The 15,098-nt window shown below is 38.8% G+C and overlaps 1 protein-coding gene across 2 annotated transcripts in view; it reads left to right on the forward strand.

Moving 5' to 3' along the window:
- Positions 1–900: 900 nt before the first annotated feature.
- TTC1 (tetratricopeptide repeat domain 1) overlaps positions 901–15,098 on the forward strand; it is a 56,919-nt gene continuing 42,721 nt past the window's right edge. Inside the window, exons 1-2 of one of the 2 annotated variants that reach the window (XM_003404632.3) lie at positions 901–1,005; positions 2,109–2,474. In XM_003404632.3, the coding sequence (XP_003404680.1) occupies positions 2,142–2,474 (333 nt within the window). In that variant the 5' untranslated portion in view covers positions 901–1,005; positions 2,109–2,141. The other variant, XM_010592259.3, reaches the window with a different exon arrangement.

The raw sequence follows: 15,098 nt of genomic DNA on the forward strand, positions 1-15,098 counted from the left end.
AAAAGGATAAATACTTTATGATTTCACTGCTTGAAAACGTTATCCTGAGCAAAATAAATCAGTCAAAAAAGGATAAATACTTTATGATTTCACTTATATGAAATGAGCAAATATTAGGGAGGGGGAAAGAGGGAGTTTTGCTTAGAGGGTACTCAGTTTATGTTAACGATGATGGAATAATGTGGAAAAGGATAGCAATCAATGTCACTGAATTGTATATGTGGAAATTGTTGAATTGGTAAAGGTTTTGTTGTGCGTATTTTCATCACACACTAAAAAAGGAAACAAACTAAATAGATATAGATATATACACACTGTGTATATACACTGTATCTCTCTCTCTCGAAGACTATTGTAAAAAAAAAGAAACAAATATATGTATATTGAAAAGAGTGTCGTTTTATGTTTTTGCAAATCTGTCTTTATATAAGGAGTTGGGTTCTCATATTTCCTTATGCATTCAATTATTGCGCTATCACGCTACACATCGCCTCTGGAAAACTCCACTGTACATTCATGAGAGAATGAATGTGAAAAAGGTAAAAATATCTTAATATTATTATGAAAATGGTTTTAACCTGGCGGTGGACCCCTTGAGAGGCACACGGTGAGAACAACTGGAGGGAAAACTTTATTTTTGGACAATGTTTCTGCTTCAGGATCCCTCCATACATTGCTAGTCTGAGAGAGGTCGGAGTGAAAAAGTAAAAAGAACACCATAGAACAACTTTCCTCATTTCCCTTTTTTTTTTTTTTTTTTTAATTCTTCTTAGGCTAATAGAAACACTGAGTCCTACCGTAACCCAAGATGGCAACCGCTACTCATAATTCAGTCCGTACAATGACGTCACACTGCGCCGGGGACGCTGTTCCCCCTGGGGCTTCCACTACACTTCCCAGAATGCTTTGCCAACAGCACGCAATTGGTCCGCGCCGACGGAAATGCACTTGACTGGGCGGAAGTAGGGGGTTTCAGAGTCTGGGAAGGTGAAGACGTGAGAACCTGTGAGTAGCTGCTTGGGTCTGGAAGCTTGACCATGAGAGACGCGGCTAGGAGACAGTCTGAGGGGAAGCGCGGGGTGGCAACTCCCTAACCCTAGGGACCCGAGCTCTTTCGTCTTTCCAGTAGAGTTGGGAGCAGGGAGGAACAAGGTATCGCTGTGGAGGCGAAGTCTGCACGGTGATCTTGGTGCTGTAATTTTTCTTGGGATGACCTAGGGCTAATTTCGGCTCTTGTCGCAACACAAGATCGTTGGAGCGATTTTGTTGCGACCGGGCGGTGAGGGTGGGACTGCTGGTAGTCTGACTCAGCAGTGATTGTCAGTTGGTTGCACACTAGAATCCCTTGGGAAGCTTTTTAAAATAATAATAATAAAAAAAATACAGATGCCCTGGCCCGACACTACATCAGTTAATTCAGAATCCGTGGCGAATAGAGCCTGGGCTGTGTATTTTCTAAACCGTCCCAAATGTTCTCTTGTGCAACCAGAGTTGAGGATCACTCGTAGAGCATGATTCTGATCTCCACGGAGGCCCTTATTAAGACCACCTATGCCAGAGCTTTTCTTCCACTGTAACCTCCGTGAGCTCTATCGCACGCATTTAGATTAAGTTGATGATTTTGGCAAGGACTCTATTTTGATCTCCACCGGAAACTTACTCTTGAACTTAGCGTAGTGGTGCTGGAAAGACAGTTCTTAGCTTTTTATTCACGACCAAGTTATTCATACTGAATAAGGGCTAATGCTGTTTAATTTGTCTTGCCAGTGTTTTAACTTGTGCCTGTTTTTCCTACCCCGACAAAACTTGAGCAGTGAAAGGTGGAAGAGTCATGTTGACATCAGTCTCTTCTGTTGCTTGTAAGCTCAGTTGCCGAATTTGTCCAGGAAATGAGCATCAGTTAAAACATTATTTATGGGCTTATGATAAGCGTTTTTTCTTTTTTTTTTTTTTTCAAGTAATGAATTCCAATGAAGGGAAACTTGTGTTTGAGGCTTTTGTACAGATGGTAATCCCAAAAGGAGGTTTGTTTAGATGTGATCTGCAGGGGGAAAAAAATTTTTTTTTGTGTAAGCACCAGCAGATAACATATTTTCTCCTCTTTTCAGAGCTTCAGCTTCACCTCCCCCACTGAATCCAGCATGGGGGAGAAATCAGAAAACTATAGGGTTCCAGAAGATCTGGTCAATGGCTTGAAGGTTACAGATCCCCAGGAATCAGAGAGTGTCAGCCTTCCAGTTCCTAATGCCAGAGATGAGCATTTGCACAGCAAACTGCTCAAGGATGTTCAGGCCCATCCCCAGGATGACCAGGGAGAAGAAGAGTGCTTTCATGATTGCAGCGACTCATTTGAGAAGGAAGAGCCAGGAGTAGATAAGGTTGAGGACAAACCTGCTGATGATGTGAATTCCTCTGAACTAGATGAAGAATACCTAATAGAACTGGAAAAAGATATGTCAGATGAAGAGAAACAGGTAAATATTTTATTTATTGTTCGTGGTCTGTTACTTAAGCTGCTTTTTAAAGTGAGTGAATGTGGTTAATGTATCGTAGAGCCCTTAATCTATGGTGAAGAATATCTTGCCCCTTTTTGTGCTTACTGCTTTAATAGTGATGGATCTGAGATAAACCAGTAGCATGGCAGAGAAACATTGAATGTGTCTGTGACCTTGGAGTTCTTATGTTCACCTTGTGCTTCAGGAGTCTGAAACATTACAGTCCTTTTGCTTAAAAAATTTAAATATATATCATTTAGCTTTTCTTTATGCTGTTATCAATGTTTGGCTGCTGAAATGCCTGTAATGAACATTTTCTGTAAGACTTTAGGATTGCGTGTGCTGCCTATATCTGATAATCCCTTATTAGCAAAAAATGACTTGTGATTTGGTTACAGAAGGAAGTGACTGAGCCTTGTATCAATTATAGCATATAACATTCTCTAGGAACAGAATTGTACGTGATAGTAACTGTCATTTGTTGATTACCGACAGTGTGCCAGCCACTGAACTTAAAACTTTGTGTGTCTTCCTTTAAACCTCACAACATTCCCATGAGACAGATATTGCTATCATTCCCTATAAAGGAACAGAGTGAAGAGTGGTAAAGTAACTTGCCCCAAATTACACATCTAACAAATGGCAGAACTGATTCTCAAACCCAAATCTTTTTTGATTCCAAAGCCAAAGTATAATGCAAAATTTAATAACAAAAACAACTGTCTTCTTACAAAGCAGACACAGTAATAGAAGGTATATGCTCCTACTTTTTTTGCCTCTGAGCCACATCTTTAACTGGGCAGGCCTCCAGTTTTGGAGACAAGACCATGTTGGTGTCCTCTACATGTCCTTCCTTCTGATCTCATAAGCAAGGTTGTTCACACTAATATCTGAACCTGTCTGTAGAATGACTTAATGAAGTTTGTAGCTTAAGCCTCTGAAGAGCTCAGTCACTGAACAGGTTAGATAGATTGGTAATGGACTGAGATAACAGATGTCCAGTGTAACAGCCAGGGTGAGGAGGTAACGTGGGAGGAACGTCTTTTCTTTATCACTCCTCAGACAATTTCCATTACGAGATATACTGGTTTTAGCCTGGATGTGCTAGTTTTATGCTAGAGTGTGCCACAAGAGATGGAAGAGAAAGGGCAAAAATGAGCCAAGTTCATAAACTACCTCAACAGAAATAGCTCAGAAAATTAAATTAAGTACTATTCAATAACAGAGAAGTGATTTTCCAGAAAGTGATTTCTTTGGTTCAGTTATCATAATGGTGTAGACTTTTTACAAACATTGATTAAATGTCTGTGTTAAAAAGTCAGCAGTGCTTTTCTGATGCCATCATGTATTTTGCCCTGATATCAATGAATTTTCTAGTGACATCTGGGTTTGACAGTTGAGTGGTTTTGCTCAAAATATCCCGTATTACCCACCCCCAATTTAGTAAAACTTTGTCTCCAAGGGCAGGAAATCACATTGTAAGTTCTATACATATTTTAAGATAATTATTATTTTTGTCTGTAAATTTAGTGTAACCTAAATAACACAATACCTTATTCACTTTTTTCTCCTTTTTAAAATTAAGACATAGGTTACATATAGTGAAACAGTGTGTATTCTAATGTGTCCAGCACAATGACTTTTGACAAATATTTATACCTGAGTAGCCCACACACCATAATGATAAGGGAACATTTCCATCATGCCAGAAACTCCCCTGGTACCCTTTACCACTCACTCCTTCCCCCTCCCCTGCCAATGCAGGAAACCACTGTTGTGATTGTTTATGCCATAGATAGGTTTTTCCTGTTCCAGAATTTCAGCTAGATATAATCACACGGTAGTACTCACTTTTAAAATATAAACATTCTCTACTGTTCTATACTTTCTGTGTCCATCTCAATGATTTTATAATTCAATTTGAAATCTTATAAGAATATCTCCTAGCAATAACATATTGTGATGATTGCCCTCTAATTTTGTGTAAATGTAAGCCGTTAACTTCACCACCTTAAGAGAGTATAGGCTGCCTTTAATTTTGGTATCACTCTACTAGCTTCTTCTTATACTGTTTAGTAAATATCTTTGTGAAATTATTATCAAGAAGCCAGCCACAAAGATGGAGAAATACCTCTTCACTACGTAAATGGTTTGGTTTCTATATTGGCTTATAGTTCATAAACAGGATAGCTTTAAACCTGATTCTTTTAAAATAAAGTCCTGATAGTTCAATCAAGAAAAGAAACACACATGTCCAAAAGAATGTGACAAAACATTCAGTCTCTTAATTTTTTTAATGCAAATTAAAGTATTATGCCTCAGAATAAAAATTATGTCTTATCAGATCAACAGGAGGACATAGGAATTTACATACTAATAGTCTGAGTTTAAATAGTTACAACATTTCTGTGGGATACAAGGATCACATCTTTATGTGAAAATTTCTTTAGAACAGGTCTGTCAGTAGAACCTTTCTCAGTGATGAAAACGTTCTATGTCTACACTGTCTAGTACTGTGGCCCCTAGCCACATCTGGCTGTTGAGCACTTGAATTGTGACTAGTACTGCTGAGGAACTGACCGAATTTTATTTTATTTTAATTTACTTAAATTTAAGTAGCCACATGAGGGTAGTGGGTACCATATTGGACAGTGATGCTTTAAACCCCCAATTTTCTTGTAGCCATTTATTTTAAGGAAATTATAAGAGACACATGGAAGTGTATATGCAAAGATATGTGTTGCAACACCATTTGTAATTTTGGAAAACTAGAAAAAATATTACTGTTGATCAGAAGGAAACTACTCTAAAAATTTTGTTGTACTTATCACGTAACAACAACAACAACAATGCAGTAGTGTACAATTCATTCATTGAAAAGAAAGAGATAGATCTTAGGTATTGACCTAGAAGAATGCCCGTAAGTTAAAAATTCTTTTTAAGTTAAAAACCTATATAAAAACAATGTTTGTACATAAAAGTTTGATAGGATATACACCAAATTATAAACAGTGATTATCTTTGAGGGGTATGATTACTGAGAAATTTTTATATTTAATACAATTCTATAATGTACTTTTTACTGTAAGTATGTATTAAATTCATAATCAACAACAGCAATAACAACAAAAAGTTACTCTGTTCTGAGAATATAAATAAGTAAAATTTGATTCTTTACAACTAAGGTGGACATTCTACCAAAACAGCACATAAAACTGATCTTTGAGTATTTAGGAAGGAAGTGCTGTCATAGGAGCTATGTATTATTAAACGTTTCTCTTTGGGCAGAATCAAGTATCAGTAGTCAAAGTCTGTTTTTCACGCTGACTTAACGTGTTCTTTGGCTGAGAAGATAACTCAGGCTCAAGTGAAGGTCCAGTTCTCAGAGGAACTCACAGATCAAGAGTAAAGGAGGGGGAAGGCAGTTAAGGTTTGGTAAGAAAAGGCAAAATCTCTTAAGGAAAACTCTGTGTACGTGTATGTTTATTTTAGCAGCAAATCTTAACTATTTATGAAAACTTAAATGTAGACATGACTACCCACAGCAATGGGATTTTAGCTAATGTCTGAGATACGTGCGGCAAATAAGTGGTTCTCAAAGGCTAGGCTTTGGTGAAGGACAGATCTGGCAGCAGAAGAGATTTATTGCTTCTACAATAGTATGATACAAAGATGCTTATGGTATTCTGCAGAATATACTGCAGCGTGGTGGTATAGTTCCTTTGGGCTACTTGGCACAGTGCAATTTCCTAGGTCTCATGCAGGCCCAGTATAACAAATTCACTGGATAATTGTTCGGCACACTGAAGCTTGGGGACCTCTGTCACAGGACCGTGCACATAGTCTTCCTTCATTAGCCATTGAATGAATAGTGTGGACATCTCTCCTATAAGGCCCAGTAATTGGCCTTACAAATTATAGAGGTTTTATCTCATTCATTTATTCAGAAAATATTTGTATTTCTTTCACATGCCAGGCATTGTTTGAGGCCCTGAGGGTACAGTGGTGAATAAGACAGGGTTTCTGTTCTCTCGTAGGTATATTCTATTTGGGAGTTATGAAAAATAAAATGGTGTGATGCAGGATGGGGGTTCAGAGGATGGGGAGGATTATTTTAGATTGGCTGGTCAAGAAAATCATCTCTGGGGAGGTGGCATTTCAGCAGAGACGGGGAGGAGTGGTGTGGAGGGTGGGGGCTGAGAAGGAACCAGACATGTAAGATCTGAGGAGAAAAGTTCCTGACAAAGGGAACAGCTAGTAGAAAGGCTTTAACAACGGCAGCAAGCTTGGTGTGTTTTTGGCGTGTTCAGGGAATGGCAGGACCAATGGCTGGAGCACAGTGAGCAAGGAAGAGAGAGTGGTTGAGATGAAGTGAGCAAGGATCTGATTATGGAACGCTTTGTAAGCGATGGTAAAGAATATGAACTGCAATAGGAAACATGGATAATTTCAAGCCAGGAAAGAGACTGAAGCTATTCACATTTTAGTGAGACTATTCCAGTTGTACAGAAACCGTGGTGGTGTAGTAGTTAAGCGCTATGGCTGCTAACCAAAAGGTCGAAGTTCGAATCGCCCCAGGTGCTCCTTGAAACCCTATGGGACAGTTCTGCTCTCTCCTAAAGGGTCGCTATGAGTCGGAATCAACTTGATGGCAGTGGTTTGGTTTTTTTTTTTTTTTTAATTCTAGCTGTGCAGGTAAAAGAGGCTGTGAGGGAGAGGAGAGGAGAGTCACCAGTGGAACACTGAGACCAATTAGCGCCTAATGCAGTAGCCAGGCAAAGATGATGGTAGTTTGAACTGTGGATCTGAAGAGAAGTGAATGATATCAGCATAGATTTTGGAGGTAAAGTCGACAAGACCTACTGGTGGGTTTATTACTGGGAGGGTTGGGAGTGAGAAGTTAGGATGATTGCTTGGCTTTAACTGCTGAGTGGATGGTGGCGTCCTTTATTAATATGGAGAAGATTGAGGGACTTCGATTTCATCAAAGCTTTGGTGATTTAATTTTTGTCTTTAAACGAAAAAGTTTTTATTAGTGAGTCAGAATGCAGATTTAGTCATTTTAATGGATTTGCTCCTTGTCACCAATTGTACATAGTATTCGTTTACTGCTAGATAGAGCAACTGATCCATTTAAGTGAATAGATCCAAAAGTCTGTTGCTTAGTGAACCTGGATTCAGAGCACATCCATTTTCATTAGGCTCTGGGAACACGAAGGGTTTTCTTTAAGGCTGTTATCTCTTTAACCAGGAATAATTATCTTAGTACCCTCTCGCTGAGAACCAAAGTTATTTTTCAGTCTGTTTCCTGTCCCTGTCATTTTTTTCTAAACTCCACATTACTTACTCCTTTTGATTTCCATGTTTCTGTCTCCTCATTGTATCATTTTATAATCTTCTCAATATTCTAACGGTGGGCATATTTGCAAGGTGCCCTCTTGATTATTTCCAGATAGCTAACTTCATCCACAGTGGCCTGAATATTCCTATTAAGTTCATGAGAAGACCGTTTCCATTTTTTTTTTCCCTTTAATTTCTAACGGCTGTTCTTTTGAACTAAGGTGGCCAATTAGGTTGATTTCTTAGGGTTACCAGCTTTGTATTTAATGAATGCTATTGGCAAATAGCGTAAGATTAAAGCAAATCCTAGGACTTAAGAACTGGAAGGAACCTTAGATTTCTGACCCTGAGTTTAAGCCAGGGACATAAGAAATGTTCACTCCAAAACATTGGGGAGCTAGTGGTATACGTTTAGATGCTTTCCTGGTGGAACAGTTAAAATGGCATTCATTATTTCCTGTGTTTATTAAGGACGATCACTTTGGTCATATCATTCAGTGGTCCTCAGACTTCATTGCCCCAGAATCGCAGACTTATTAATTAACTATGCAGACCCCTGAGAAGTGTCTTTGATTCCACAGAACTGTGAAATGGTAACCAGGAACCTGCTCTGTTAGCAAGCATCCCCAGGTAATTTTGATATGGCCACACTGTGGGAGACATAGAGCCATATAGACACAGATGGCTAAGCTTCCAAAAAGGAAAGTATTGACCTAACCAGTTTACTGACTGCATCCAACATCAAAGAAGAATGGTTTACTAATAGGATGTTTTCTTTTACTATCCTAAAAGAAAGACACGTTGAGCAGAATTAAGCAGTACCTACGTAGGAAATCTGTTTTTGTTAAATTGGATTTTGGAAAATAGAATTTTCTGAGTTAAGAAACAAAGAACTAATTTCAAGGTTAATTCCTCACAAATCTGTCCTCTTTCCTCAAAAGAATAAGACTTAATTAGAGTCAGGCTCTAACTATAGCTTAGATCCAGATATCTTCCCTTGGGATTCCCTAGAGAACATCTCTAAAAGTGACTTGTGGACAAGGACAAATGTGTCCCTGTGTGTAAAGCAAATGATGTCTGTTTTCAAAGAAGACAAAACTGAAAGCTTTTGTTTCCTTTATTATGATAAAGAATTCCTTTTAGAAATAATTTGTAGACTGGTAGCCCTTTTAGTATTTGCAATCCAAGTGTGGTTTCTTCGTCCCTACTAGATAAGACCAAAGTAGAAAGTTTTGTGGCGAGTGCCTTCATTTTCCAGTACTCCAGCGAGGATGTCAGGTTTTTTTTACCCTCCCTTTTACCCAGATGTGATTGATCTCTGGGTGCAGCGTTTAACTAAAGCTTATGCCTAGCTTTATTTTGTAGCAGTTGCTTCACAAAGCTGCAGGGGGAAGCAGATAGCTGTTGATAGATTCACAATATAGAAAATAACTTGCTGATGTGAACCTCTTGGTTTTTTGTGTTACTTGCCTGTTAAAAAAACATGCACACCACAGGATTATTTAAGAAAATATTTTTAAATGTATTTAATGCAATTTTTTATTATTTAATAGTGGTAGAAGGGGTATGCATTTGTAAACTCCCAAGTCAAGTGTGTTTGTGCTGTATTCAGTGACTGTTGCTGGCCAGCCAATGATTGCAGAGGGTCTCTGCTGGAGAGTGGCTGTTTTATCATTAATAAGGGAACAGAGGAACATTTTTCCCAGGTTATACCAGAACTGAAAATTGCATTGGCTGAAATTCTCTAGCTTCTTTGTTTTCTTTCCATTAAAAAATAAGTAAATAAAATTCAGAGTTTTTCTATAATATTTCAAACAAGTGAGTTAATCCACACAAAACTTTTAGCACAATGCCTGGCACATAATAAATACTCTGTATGATTTAGCTATTTTTATAAGGTACTGCCGTGGAAACTTCACATTTATCTAATATTTATTAAGTCTCTACTTCTGGGTGGATACTATGATACGTATTTTTATGTGTTTTAGCTCATTGAATGATACGATTTGTACAGTCACAGAACCAGATTTCTAATCCAATGTTGGTGATCTTAGCAAATAGGATCACTGTGTTAGAAAAATAAGAATTGACAAGATTATAGCCAAGTCATTGTTACAGGAAGAGTCTTCACTTAGCAATATTATTACATCATTTTTAAATCCTTGTTTCTCAGATTTTTTTTTTAATTTTTATTGTGCTTTAAGTGAAAGTTTACAAATCGAGACAGTCACACAAAAATTAATGTACGCCTTGCTACATACTCCCAGTTGCTCTCCCCCTAATGAGACAGCCTTCTTCCTCCCTCCACTCTGTATTTTCGTGTCCATTTCGTTGTTTCTCAGATTTTATTCTTCAAAAAGGACACTTTTTATAGTTACTACCCCATCCTCCTTTTCAATGTTATTTAATCTCAGACAAATGAAAATTAACCCACATAAACCACACATTCAAGCTAATTCTGGAAGTTGGTCAGGTATTTTGTTCAGCAAACATTTATTTGTACCCATAAGAAATAGAGACAAGATTAGTTTTCTTAAGGAATATGGTTTCCCTCCTCAAGAAACTCAGCCTGAGTAGGAGACAGGTAACGGTGCTTGTATTTTCATTGTAGGTTGTTTTCATTAGCACATAAGTGTTGTGGGATGGGGTAGACAGGAGCCCTCTCTGTCCTGTGTGCTGGTATATTCCCCAGCAGTTAGCACAGCAATGACACGTTGGAGGTGCTCAGTGAATATGTTGAACGGCCACATCATTGCTGAGGAAGGAGTTTAAAGTCTTCACTGGAGATCTCCTTAAAGGATGAAAGATGATTTCTCAAGTGGAATGATCCGTTTTAACTTTTCATTTAAGAGTACTGACGACTAGTTATTTCGTAGAATGGCTTTCACTTGGGTTTATTTGATTTTTTAATTTATTTTTTGTGTGATTTGGTTGAAGTTAGGCATTTTGGGTAAGAATTCCACAGAAGTGATGTGTTGTGCATCCTGTTAGGGTGTGTGACCTTGTTATATCTTACTACTGGTGATGTTAACCTTGATAGCTTGATTATGGTGGTATTTGCCCTCTTTCTCCACTATAATTAAAATAAAGTCACATTATAATTAAAAATCTTGGGGGAGATACTTCGAGAGTTACTTAGGTTAGCTTTTTTCTTCCCACCCCCTTCAGTGTGGCTGCGTTATTCATTTGCAATACGATTAGGTTCATTGTTATATTTTGTATTCCATTTTGAGTTCCCCTTATAGTAAAAAAAAAAAAAAAATTTTTTTTTTTGTATCATGGTTTATTTTGTTTGGGGGCATATTTGTAAAAGCAGCATGGGGGGCAGTGTCTAGCCTCCTCTAACTTCTGAAGGGGAAAGAAGAATCAAGATCAGCAGCCTAAGGCTGATTCTTACGAGGTGGAGATCAGACATGCCTCCTCTCTCCGCCGTCTTTACCAATTCTGACACCAACTGTCGTCCCTGCAGCACTCTCTACTTCTTTGTTGGGTTCTGTAATTCACTGCAATGACTGCACAGAACTTAAAGACAATACTCATGATGATGGGGTTTATTAGGGAAGTAACAGGTTACAGTTCAGGCTCAGGAACACTCAGGATACAGTTCTTCCATCAGGACACCTCTTTTCAACTGTGGTTGCAGGCACGCCTCTCCCTGGTCTTCTGCCTCTGCCCAGAGGCACTCAACTTTCTCACCCCGTGTGCTAGGAAGCCCACTGCATGGACTCTCCCGCCACCACTTCTCCGCAACCACTTTTTGCCATCTTCAGGGTTACATACGAAACACAACTGTGTACTAGCCAGAACTACTCACAAAGAAATGTCACTCCTTCAGCCCTGCTGCCTCATTCCCATTCTTCCACTCCTTACCGACCCACCTCCTGTAGGTAGCCAATCTCTGCAGTTTCTGGCTTATCCTTCCTGCATTTCTTTTGCACAAAGAGCAGATACGTGTATATTGTTTTATATTCCCTTCTTTCTTATATGAAGATACAGATACTTTTTTGTACTTTGCCCAGTTGAGTTAACAGTATATCCTGGAAGTCATTCTGTATCAGTATATAGAGAGCTTCCTCATTCTTTTTTCCAGCAGCATAGGTCTCCATTGTGTGGAGGTGCCCTCATTTATTCAGCCACTCCTATGGACAGTCATTTAGGTTATGTCCAGTGTTTTGCAGTTACAGACATTGCTCCAGCACATAACTTTGTGCACATATATTTTCATATTTTTGGAGATGTATTTTGAGGGAAGATTCCTAGAAATGGGATTGCTGGGTCAAAAGGTAAGTGCATATGTAGTTCTATTTTAAAAAAACCCATTGCCATCTAGTTGACTCTGACTCCTAGCGACCCTATACGACAGAGTAGGACTGCCCCGTAGGGTTTCCAAAGAGCAACTTGTGGACTCGAACTGCCGACCTTTTGGTTAGCAGCCAAACGCTTCCTTTCCAGAAGGCGTGTGCCGGTTTGCATCACCACTACTAGTAATGTGTAAGAGCCTGTTTCCCCAGAGTCTCACCAATAGAATGTGCTGTTATACTTTTTAATTTTTTGTCAGTATCATAGAGAAATGGTGTTTCAGTGTTGTTTTAGTTTGCATTTCTCTGTAAGTAAGTTTGAATATTTTTTCACATATTTGAGGGCCTCTTTTATGTCATTTTTTTGGTAAATTTTTCTTTTCTTTTCTCCATTTTTCTCTGAGGTTTTTGGCCCTTTGCCCTCAATTTTAAGACTTGTTTTGTTTTTTGTTAAGGATTTAGTCCTTTGTGGTGTATGTTGCAAATATCTTCTCCATTTGTCAGATGTCTTTTGACTTGGTTTATAGTGGGGTATTTTCATTTAGTTTGGTTTGGCTTTTTTTTTTTTTTTTTTTTTGGCCATATAATTTTTTTTCTCTTTTGATTAATCTTTTCTTGTATTATCATTGAAGTCTGAGTCATAGTTAGGTACCCTTTCCCTACAGTGAGGTTAAAGAGGAATTCAGCTAGTTTTCCTCCAGCACTTGTGTGGTTTCGTTTTTTACATTTAGATTCCCAGCCCACTTGGAGTTTATTCTCGTGTATGATGTGAGGTGTTGCTCTAATTTTATCTTTTTCTAAATAACTACCAAGTTGTCCCAGCACCCCTTTAAAAAGTTCATTTTTGCCTCAATAATCTAGCTAAATTTTAATAGCAACGAATACAGCATTTATATCCTTTTCCAAATGCTTAATGTCGTGGATTGAGTTGTATCCCCCAAAATATGTGTCAGCTTGGTTAGGCCATGATTTCCAGTATTGTGTGGTTGTCCTCCATTTTGTGATTGTAATTTTATGTTAAAAGGATTAGGGTGGGATTATAATACAGGTCACCTCCCTGCTCCAAGGTAAAGGGAGTTTCCCTAAGGTATGGCCTGCACCACCTTTTCTCTCTCAAGAGATAAAAGAGAAGCAAGTAGAGAGTTAGGGACCTCATACCACCAAGAAAGTAGTGCCGGGAGCAGAGCGCATCCTTTAGACCTGGGGTGCCTGCGCGAAGAAGCTCCTAGTCCAGGGGAACAATGATGAGAAGGCCAACAGAAAGAGAAAACCTTCTCCTGGAGCTGATGCCTTGAATTTGGACTTTTAGCCTACTTTACCGTGAGAAAATAAATTTCTCTTTGTTAAAGCCATCCACTTGTGGTATTTCTGTTATAGCAGCACTCAGTGACTAATACACTCACCATCTACCTGTTCGTCAGAGTATCATTTAAAACCTAATTATAAACAATATCACTTTATAGTGACATTGCTTACCAAAACAACCTCATTTAAACTTAGATTGGATCATCATTCAGAAATTTGAATGGTGTAGGAATTTTAAAATAACTGGAGAATTGACTAGATTAAGTAATAGAGAAGTGCTTGTTAAGATGTCTGTTTTCAATGTAACACATCAAAGTTCTTTCTTTGTCTTGAAGAAGATACATGTGAAGCTCTCTTTTAACTATGATACAAAAAATTATTCCCTGGAGAATGAGAATGAAACCTTAAGTTCTCTAAAAGATTCTGAGCATCACTGGATTTGTGAGGGCACTTGCAAGTTGAATTGGTTCACCCACAAAGATGTAGAAAGGGAATCTGTTGTGCTAGATCAGTGAAAAATGGTTTTGGGTTTACAGTAGAACAACCTAAGACCTATGGTCCAAGGCCCTGACTCAGTGAGGAAGAGGTTTATTTTTAACATAGATCTCAAAATGCTTCCATATTACCCTGGGACTCTATAACATGATCTGGGACAGTATCATCCTCTTTGAAATGCCCTCGCTTTTGGCAGGAAGTGGTGTTCTGTAATTTTGTTGAAACTGGACATTTAAGTATTATATTGTAGTAACTCTGGGTTTTGACTTTCCCCCCTGATTATTTTTGTTGTTGCTGCTTTGTTTGCATAATTGTTGCTTGGCAATTTACTTAGACGACAGCTATGAAATCCATTTCCCCTGCAGGGTGTGGCCACTGGTAACTCTGCTCAGTTTTTTTGTTTTTTGGTTTTTTTTTTTTTTGGTTATTTTTTCCATTGTTTTTAATTTTAAACCTGGCTTTCTTGGGGTTGTTCCTGTTTCTGCTTAGATTAGTGGGAAGCCAGTAATTAATTGGTCAGAGGTCAAGTTCAAACACCGCAAAGCAATAAGGCTTCCATCCTCTGCTGATGAATGTGGTAGTTCTCAAGACTGCCCCAGCTTTTACTTTCACTGTCCCAGCAGAGGCATGTCTTCTTTGTATATGTGCACAGGCCCCTGATAGGACAAGGATGTGTGAATAATTTCGGTCCCCTCCCATCTCTGCAATCACATGCACCATCTCCAGTTAGCCAGGTATATTTGGAGAGCTTATCAAGCACCTCTGTGGCGGTCTCTTTTACCGTATATCCTGTTACATTTCCGGGTAGTCCCTGGGTTTGTTGCTTACCTTCATCAGGACTGCATCCTCAGAATGACCTTCCCGTTTGCTTGCCACCCAGATTGGTGCTTTTTCATCAACAGCATCACCGGACATGAGTTTTCCACCTACTGCTCCAAATCAAGCCAGCCTCCTCCAGCAGTGAAAGTGCTGGTTGTTCACAGCCTCCCCAGCTCTGTTAGAACAACTACCATGTAGAATGATTGCGGGGGCGGGGGGGTGACAGAGTCGCAGATTCTCACAATTCTTTCATGAAGTTCAGTAGTGTTTCATGAATCAGTGTTCCTTACTTTGTTATAAACCTTTAGTGGAAGGGTACTGAGATGGGGATGCGTAAGCACAAGAA

Source organism: Loxodonta africana, chromosome 2, assembly GCF_030014295.1.
Source record: "Loxodonta africana isolate mLoxAfr1 chromosome 2, mLoxAfr1.hap2, whole genome shotgun sequence".
Taxonomy (NCBI): Eukaryota; Metazoa; Chordata; class Mammalia; order Proboscidea; family Elephantidae; genus Loxodonta; species Loxodonta africana.